At 43.7% G+C, this 9,464-nt stretch overlaps 1 protein-coding gene across 1 annotated transcript; it reads left to right on the top strand.

The window, feature by feature from the left end:
- The first annotated feature begins 4,471 nt into the window (after positions 1-4,471).
- LOC144760459 (olfactory receptor 8U3-like) lies at positions 4,472-5,404 on the top strand. The gene has a single exon (XM_078646533.1). It carries the CDS (start codon positions 4,472-4,474, stop codon positions 5,402-5,404), a length of 933 nt encoding a protein of 310 aa, XP_078502659.1.
- The last annotated feature ends 4,060 nt before the right edge of the window (positions 5,405-9,464 follow it).

Genomic DNA, 9,464 nt, shown 5'->3' with positions numbered 1-9,464 from the left:
CAGTACCTGTCATGTTTTTTGGTGGGTTATTGAGGCCCTGTACATTCCAAGATACCCAGGATATACAGCTCATGACATTTCCCACTGCCTCACCCACTGTTATCTACCTTTATCAGTGAATATACTAAAAGGAGTTATCACTGCTGTGTGTCGATGTTTCTACAGTACTCACAATGTATTATGGCTAAACAAGAACCCCTAATCCCCTGCCTCTCCTACCTTAGCATCCCAATTATGCCAAAAAGTTCCCCTTTAAAACAGTGCACAACAAGCCAATAAGCATACAACCTGGTTACAGGTAAACCCAAAAGTAATTTCTAACATTTGGGGTACCCCCTCTAGGGGGCCGCTAGGAGCCACCACACCCAATTGGTGTTAGGGGTGTTAGGGTAGTCTCTTCAGCCACCATAGCGTCCCAACTGAGTAATCATCATAGTCTGGCACTATTTATTAGTCATTGCCCCCGCGGTTCTGTTCATATGTCTAAGCCTATTCTACAGCAAGAGAAATCATACTTTCACATAGTAGTCCGTATAACTATCAACTCTCATGCAGCACCATTTGATCTGTCATAACAGATCAAAATCATGCCTGCCATGTGGATTTAGTGTCTCTTGGCATCCCCACCCCTCCCCACCGCTTACTACACAGTACCTCTTCTGTCAGTGTGTCCACCACATGGCAATCTCAATCTTCATTGTCCACATCATCGCCTGGTCGGTGCAATGTATCCTTTTTTTCATTGCTTAATGAATGTAATTGCTTCTTTGGGTGACAGATAGATCTTCGATTTGCCTCCATACTGGATCCTGAGGTGATCCGGATATAGCATGGCGTAATGGACGTTCAAAGTCTGCATTTTTTCTTGACCTGCTGGAATTCCCATCTTGCTTGTTGTACAGCTGTCGTAAAATCCGGGTATGGACAATCGGGTTCCCCTGATATGTTGTGACAACCATCTCTCATGCCACCCTGAGTGCTGTGTACTGGTCCCAATAGTTTAACAGTCTGGCAATAATGGGCCTCAGTGGAATGCCTGGTACTGGTTTAGGGGCCAACAATCTGTGGGCACACTCTACAATGAGCATTGTTGAAAACTGCTCCACCCCAAACATATCGTTTAGCATGGCTTCCACATACAGCTCCATTATGCCTGTGTTGGTGTACTTGGGAACTCCTGTAACGCAGGGATTATTTCAGTCTCCAGGTCTACATTCTTAACTTGAATTACTGCTAGTAGTTTCTCTATTTTTTAGCATGATATGCCAACTGTGCCCAAGGTGTCTTCTGTCGTGGAGATCCATCATTCTGCTTCTGTAATTCGGGCCCTTGCTTATCCAGCTTACAGCCATGTGGTCCATTCGAAGATTGAGGGTATCTATCTTGCTATCAATGGACTGTAAGCTGTGTTGGATTGCCAACAAAGTGCTCTCCAGGGTGGTGCTGCCCCTTGCCTCCAAGTCTTGCTCAATATCCAATGCCACCTGAGATTGGGATTTGGTGAGGTGCCTAGACTAAAAAGTGAGCTTGCACTGCTGCTTTTCTGTCTTTCCCATGGTAGCCTCTTTTCACCTTTCCACTAGTGTCGTTGGGGCAGCCGCCACCTCAAAGTAATGTTTGACAACTTAGCTTAGTGCTTTGCTTCCTCCACGCCAAGTAGCTGTGGTATGTGCACGGGACAATTTCTGTGTATCGCACTGCCTGTGTTGCTGCTCTCTCACCCTCCCCGCCCAGTTATCGTACTGGATTTGTAGTTACTCATGCTTTATCCTCGCAGTTTGTGGTAAGTGAAGTGAGGGATTCCTATTTGCAAACCGCCCTTGCTGCGAGGCCACAGGGACTCCTGTACTGTTTAGCATGGGTCCAGCGCTACAGCAGTGCAGAGGGGGTTCTTTTCTACGGCGGTGCTGATTCATTTACTGCCCTCGCAGTCAAATTTGGGCCCCCACTGCCTGGGATCATCTGCATCCCATTTTCCCAGCAACGTGCGCAAATCTGAGCAGGAGCTCGGGATCATGGCCCGCTCGCGCTTTCACTCCGCAGTGGTCCCATGCAGCTCCCAGCCCGCACCCTACTCATGCACTTCAGGCAATTCACTCCCTTGCTCTCGCTGGGTCAAACTCGTTCACCAGCCTGTTGCCTGGTCCGGTCTTGGCATTGGGTCAGGAATTCATGTGCAGCAGCCTCAGTCATCCTCTTTGTCTCTGCGCTCGCCACTTTCAGCAACTCTGTATGGGGACGCCATTTTGTCTGTGTCCTGTGTCCATCCACAGCAAGGGATTGCTGGCTTATTTTGCCTCTTGCAGGCCATCAAAATTTTCTTTGGGACATATCTGCGCTGTCCCTTTGCCTTTTTGCTGATGATGACAGCTCGAATAAGGATGTTTAAGTGGACTGTGGTCTCGACCAGCACTAATGTGCGGACATCTTGCTTCGGGATCTCTAGTGCCCCCCCCGCCCCCCCCCCTCTTAGGGAGACACTTGACATGTTTTGAGTGCATAGTACTGTGAAAGGTGGCTCCTTATCTATCAGTACAAGCCATCCTTTTCTTGGTTAATCACGAGGGAAACAAGAGAGAGACCTTCCCTGTATCCAGTCCTTGGCAGTGCTTACTTTATAATTAACCTGATGAGTCTAAAGGACCAGTATCCATTTTAGTGTTAATAGACAATGTCAACCCATAAATCACATATTGATCTATCACAATTCTTGCATGTAGATTCACTGAAACCTGAACACCACTTAGTTCTTGGGAGCATCATAGATAAAAAACGACTTCAAATAATTGAGGTTTATGTAGGCAAACACACTTAACTAGCTTCTGAAGGTCAGCAGGAGTCCATTCAGTTTAGGTGTTTCTCGGAGAGGCTCTAAGGCAATCTCTGTTTCCTCTAGTTTTACAACTATAGTGTCTTTTGTTTGTGTTAGCTAATGGAATGTTCAGGGTAAATACAAAGAATAGTTTTAGGTTTGCACATTAAACTGAACATTTAGGAAGGGATGTTGGTGGCTTTACTCAATTTAGACTAATCACCATGCTGAGGTCAAAGTCATATTGACATCAATGTTAATTTAGAGAATATTATACCAGTTCTATAGCAATACCATTATTTTTTACTGTAGTTTGATTATTCACTGGCGGTCCAATTCACAAAGGTAAACTTAAACATGAACTATAACTTTAGACATGAAGTCTAACTTAAGGGCTAAAGTCTTTGGGCCATATGTATCATTCAAAATTCAAACGCCAAAATTCGCAGAATTTTGGTGTTTGCGATTGCAATTTAGCTAAGTGGGATCTATTAAGGTAAAACTGCCTCGTAAAATAAGGAATCGCAAAATTTGCGATTCCTTATTTTGCAATTGCATTTAAGGAATCACAAATTTTGCGATTCCTTGAATGCAATGTAAGAGGCACAGAAAAAGTGCAATTTGGGCTTAAGGAATCGCAAATTACCACCAACATCAAGTTGGTGGTAATTTGCGATTTCTCTGAAAAATTGACTTTTTTGCATTTTTCAAAGTGCCATGTGACACACATACATGTTCTCAGGGCACGTGTGTGTGCCACATGTGCACACAGGCACATTTCAGGCATGCAACAGGGTGTCCTTTTGACACCCTGGTACCCTTGAAATTGAGAATGTCTTCCCATTCATTCCTATGGGCCTCTAGGCAACACTGGCTGCACCAACAAGGGTGATAAACTAAAACCTGACACCGAAGAAAGTGTTATCATGCACTGCATTTATTATGATGCATCAGGGTAAACTGAGTGCTGGAGTGTGAGGCAGTGTGCGCCCACCCCCTTCCCGTTTGAAAAGGCTCCCTTGAGCTAACGAGCTGACGAGCTCTGGTTGAGGCACCTGCGCCCAGCGAGTGGTACTGAGACCTGAGAAGACTTTGGGCAGCAACTCTAGCACCCCCAAAAAAGTGTTGCTCTCTACTGAAGAAGGACAATTATCCTGAAACATACACAGCACTGGCTGCACCAACAAGGGTGAAAAACTAAAACCTGACACCGAAGAAAGTGTTATCATGCGCTGCATTTATTATGATGCATCAGGGCAAACTGAGTGCTGGAGTGTGAAGCAGTGTGCGCCCATCCCCTTCCCATAGGAATAAATGGGGAGGTATTCCTTAATTGCGAATCGCAATTTGCAGTTTGCAATTAAGGACTATGTAGGATTTGGAAAATTATTTGCAAATCCTACATACATAGCGTTTTGCAATTCTCAAATAGCGATTCCCAAAAAATCGCTATTTGAGAATCTCAAAACCAAACTTTCATACATATGGCCCTGTGTCTACGTTTCCCTTTGTGATTCGGACCTATGGACTTGAGTATAATCTTAGACTTCAGGGCTACACTCAGACTTTAGTCTAAGTTTACCCTTGTGAATCAGGCCCCAAATAACAGGAAATAAAATAAAGATAACATATTTTTTTGATTATTTCCACAGGGCATGAATGGAGGGGAACTGCTCTGAAGTCACTGAGTTCCTTCTTTCCGGAATCACAGATCTCCCAAACCTACAGGGTTTCCTGTTCCTGATGTTCCTTGCCATGTATATTGTGACTGTTATGGGTAATATCAGCATTGTGCTTCTAATATGGATCAGCCCTCATCTCCAGATACCTATGTACTTCTTCCTATGTAACCTGTCTCTAGTGGACCTCTGTTACTCTACAGTCATCACTCCAAAGATGCTAGTAAACTTCCTTTCTGAAAAGAATAAAATCCTATTTCATGCATGTGCTGTGCAACTCTTTGCCTTTGCATATTTTGGGATAACAGAGTGCATGCTGCTCACCATAATGGCATATGACCGCTACATGGCTATTTGCCACCCCTTACAGTACAACATGATCATGACCCCTAGACTCTGCCTACAGTTGGTCATTGGGGCCTTACTGTGTGCTTTGGTGAACTCTTCTTTAAATGTTGTTGGTACCTTCTGCCTCGCTTATTGTGGGTCTAACGTGATCCACCATTTCTACTGTGATTTCCTCCCTCTTTTACACATTGCTTCCTCGGATACCTTCACGAGCAAGCTAGTGCTCTACATTAGTGCAGATGTCCTTAGCATGAGCGCTGTGTCAGGGATCATAGCCTCTTATGTGTCCATCCTGCAAAGAATTCTGGCAATCCCATCCTCCGATGGGCGGCACAAGGGTTTCTCCACATGCTCCTCCCACTTTACATGTGTTATCCTATTCTATGGGACCATCCTTTTCATGTATCTCAGGCCCACCTCTACCCACTCCCAAGATGAGGACAGAGTGGCTTCAGTATTGTACACAGTAGTCATTCCCATGCTTAATCCTCTGATTTACACACTAAGAAACAAGGAAGTAAAAGATGCTTTGAGGAGAGTACTCCATAAAATACAATGTCCTTAAAGTTCACTGAAATGATTGCCAACGTTTGCACATTCCTTTTTCTGAAACCTTGACCTGTGCATGAAGAGGAGGCCTTTCTCTTGAATACTCATATTTATGACAGCTTCATCTCCATTTCTTGTTGTTGATGTTGATCAAATGAATTGTCTTTAGACCACTTCCTGGAAAGAAGACAGGCAAGAGGAGTTGTACCATTTGTACATGCTATGCACACAATGATCAAGAAATCTATAATAATCTAGTTAATTGGGTGTTTCTAGTTTTTAAACTCTCCTTGAAATCTTCATTTTGAATTAAAAATATTTCCCTAACAAGTGTGAATCTTTTGATCCGATCTGTGCAGATTTCTATTATACTGTCATGCCAATCAGCTGAAAAAGCACATTTATTTGTCTATTTGGTATACACTTAATGCTAGAAGGTACTATCAGTTAAGGGCAGAGTTGGAATGCTATGGTGAACTTGTTTTGTCCACCAACCTCTTGATGATCATTACACCAAATTTCTGTCAGAACTTTGTCACCCGATTAATGTCACCTGTAAAACGTTAGTAGCCCAACTACAAAACAATTTGCCACCAGAAATAATCTTATAGCAGATGCTGAATGTATGTGGAGAAATCACTCCACATTTAATACAAGACTCATTGTCTGATAAGTTCCACCGACCTCCTCCTAATATTTGACAGACTGAAATGAAAAGTCCTGGCTGATTTGGCAACTACTTTTCTGTAGGGCTCCTTCACCTCATTTGGTCCAGACAAGCAGCCTCAGAGGGCCTTAGGTTCCATGGGCTCCATAACTTATGCTTTTTGCCAGGTTGAAACTCAAACATAGTAACCTTCTGGATATATAAGAGTTTCATAACCTCTTGGCTGACCCAAGAAATCTTTACAGCCTTTTTTGAGAAGTGCTGTTCTGGTTGCAGAGAGCCAGTATGTATCTGACTTCCTCCTGGGGGGAGTCTTGGGAGTGTCTTCCCACCCTCACTCACTAGGTTAAGAGGTCCCCTATGTCCATAGGGGAGCTCAAATGGGCTAAACCCAACTCATTACTGTGGTACCTCTCTCTAGGAAAATAAGTGGCATGGACCTCCCACTCTTGCCTCGTGGGCTTCGGCAGGCCCATATTCATGTCTTTGAGAGTCTTGCTAAATCTCTTTACAAGCCCATTTGTCTGGGGCTGATAGAGTGCAGTGAAATCGTAGGTTACCTAAAACTCCTACATGAACTTCATGTATGCTGACATGAAGTTCAATGCTCTATCAGACACCACTTCTTAGGGGAACCCTACTTGAGTCAAAATCTCTATTAGGTCCCTAGCCTTTGTAGCAGCAGCAAAAAATCTCAGTGGAATGGCTTCTGGGTATCTGGCGGCATGGTCCACCAAAGCCAAGATAAACCAGATTCCCAAGGCAGCCCTGGGGTCCAGGATTCTACAATGTCAAGTCCCAACCGTCAAAGGGGGTTCCAAAGACAGGACATTGAACCAGGGGAGCCTTCAGCATTTTCCCAGTTTTCCCACTGACCTGGCAAGTGGGACATGTCCTGCAGGAGAAATCTTAGGCAGTCTTTATCTGGGACAAGAAAAGTAGATGCCAAAACTGACGAAGGTCTTTTCCTGCCGCATATTTCCTGCCAGAGGTATATTGTGAGTAAGACCCAGCAGGTGGGCATTGTAGCACTGGGAATACCCAACTTATGGGTTGCCCCAGGTGGAGGAGTCTTGAGCTTCATTTAGAGGTGGTCATTCTCCCAATTAATTGCGTGAACTCAGCTTGCCATCCCAAACCCTCTAGAGTTCTGCAATATTTCAGCACTTTACAGAATTCCTTCTTGGTGGGTCTACCATCCCCTTTGCCATACAGCAAGCTCAGACAGGTCTCCCAGGGCAGCAGTGTTCTCCCTGCTGGGCTCCAGGGCAGCATCCTCAGGCACACCCTAAACCTAGTCTGTGGAGGTTTCTTCAGGCAATCTACTGGCATAGCACGGCTCTCAGCAAATTTACAGAACATGAGAACCCCTCCTCTGAAAGGAAACCATAGCCACTTAGTAGTGGCTCTGACAGTTGTCTATGACCTCAAGTTTATTTTTTTTCAAGTTTATTTTTATTTGCTTTGGTACTCGACTGAGGACCACAAATATTTTAAGCATAACATTCAGTTTTACACTATTTAAAAGTTCTCATGTTAATACAAAGTTAAAAATGGCTTTAAAAATGTGTAAAATTTATGACAGACAAATTCATTTGGGGGAAATTTGCATAAAATGATCAGTTCCTTTGCTGAGTTAATTTTACATTTGACGTATATAGATTGCAAAAACTTTTTCCTTGCCATTACCACTTTTGGATTTGGGCATACAAACATTAAATGCTCTAAATCCTGCTCTCCGCCATTACACAAGTTACATATCGAGCTTTCCTTTAAGTGCCATTTAGATGTTACGGTTTTGACTGGTAATATGCCAAACCGGAGCAGAACGATCGCTCTTCTGACGCCATGATTTAGATTAAAAGCGATATACTGCTGAGGTTTCTGAAATGTTATTAATTCAATAAAATTCCTATATACATTTAGTTTAGAGCAATGCGAGGAGTCTAGTTCAAAGCTAAATCTTGAAGTGTAATGTTTTAAAAAGTGTCACGACCTGGCTTCCTCGGGATCAGATTGTTGCTCAAGGGGGTCCACCTCCCGATTGCCCTATACTCTGACTATAGTATGTTACAGAGCATATAGGAAATCAGGCGAGGGAAAAGGTAAGGAAGGGTCTGGAACGGGAAAGGGAGGCTGAAACGAGAAAAGCAGAGAAAACACACAAAGGTAAGTACATTAATTTACTATCTACGCTCATTCAATTCTCGCTAGAACTCCACCTACCAATATAAATATAGGTAAACAGTTTCCTCCTCTTTCTTCAGTGGTATTAGATAAAACGCCTCTATACCCTGCGAAACAATTCTGTAAAATATAACAAAGAGAATGGTCACGTATGTAATTCCACCACACCCTTGATTGACACCCAATCACTTCTCACTGATTACAAGCATACCTTCCAGCCTTCCCAAAACGAACTAAATAACTTCTCTGTAGTCTCTTGAAACAACATACAGGGGGTAATGAATAATCCTTAAGGAATCTCCAATCCAACGGAAGGGTTTGCACAAACCAAATACAAAAATGTAAAGTGTCACGAGTTTTCTTTTTCTCTCAAAAAGAACCAAGTTCAAAAGTACAGTACCGTTTAATTGTCAATGTGCGTCTCGGCCGAGAACCCTTGTACTCACGGAGCAAAGAACACCCTCGATGAACTCCACAGCAACCAAAGTCCCAGATTCCAAATTAGATCGAACTAATCTTCTCCGGCGAGAAAGCCTTAGTTTTTATCTCCTTTTCAAAACTGCTCCGGTAAACAAAACATCAGCCGCTTGCCGCAGTGATAGTGAAGCTGAACTGCAGACGGCTTCTCTCGTCTTTCTTTCAGAAACACAGAGGTATCCAAAAAGGCGCTCGGCAGCCGCCTAACGCTCTCAATCAGCTGTTAGCAACACAGCGCTACCGTGAAGGACACGATCAATCCTCAGTCATAAATCACAGCGTCCAGCAGCCGCTGAACGCTAGCTAAATCCAAATACAAATTCCCCGGGCTCAGTTCCAAATTCAAATAGCAAAATCACGAACAACTTGGAAACAGGAAATGGCCACCTTCATAGTTTCCCAGGCTCCTCCCTGCCGCCAGGCGTTATGGACCATATAGTCAAAAGGCCATTTAAAGGGGAATAAACAATGTAACCTTATGTCCAAGTAGGCGCCTTTTACTGTCCAGAGCAGATCATGACAAAAAGAGCTTCAACTGGGCTGGTGTCCAAGCTAGCAGCAAATGGGTGTTAGTCTCTGCTAGATTAAAAGCTATTGACATGTTCTTAGAAAATACATGTTTAGACGAGTCTCAGTCAAAGGTCTCAGTTTTGAGCAGGGATCTGAGAGTTCCTTCCCCCGCATGTAGGAGATTGTACGCCCACCTGATGATATTAGCGATTCCTCGAGAATAAGAGCTGGTTAA

This window comes from Lissotriton helveticus, chromosome 1_1, assembly GCF_964261635.1.
Source record: "Lissotriton helveticus chromosome 1_1, aLisHel1.1, whole genome shotgun sequence".
NCBI lineage: Eukaryota > Metazoa > Chordata > Amphibia > Caudata > Salamandridae > Lissotriton > Lissotriton helveticus.
This window is presented reverse-complemented; position numbering and strand designations above follow the sequence as displayed.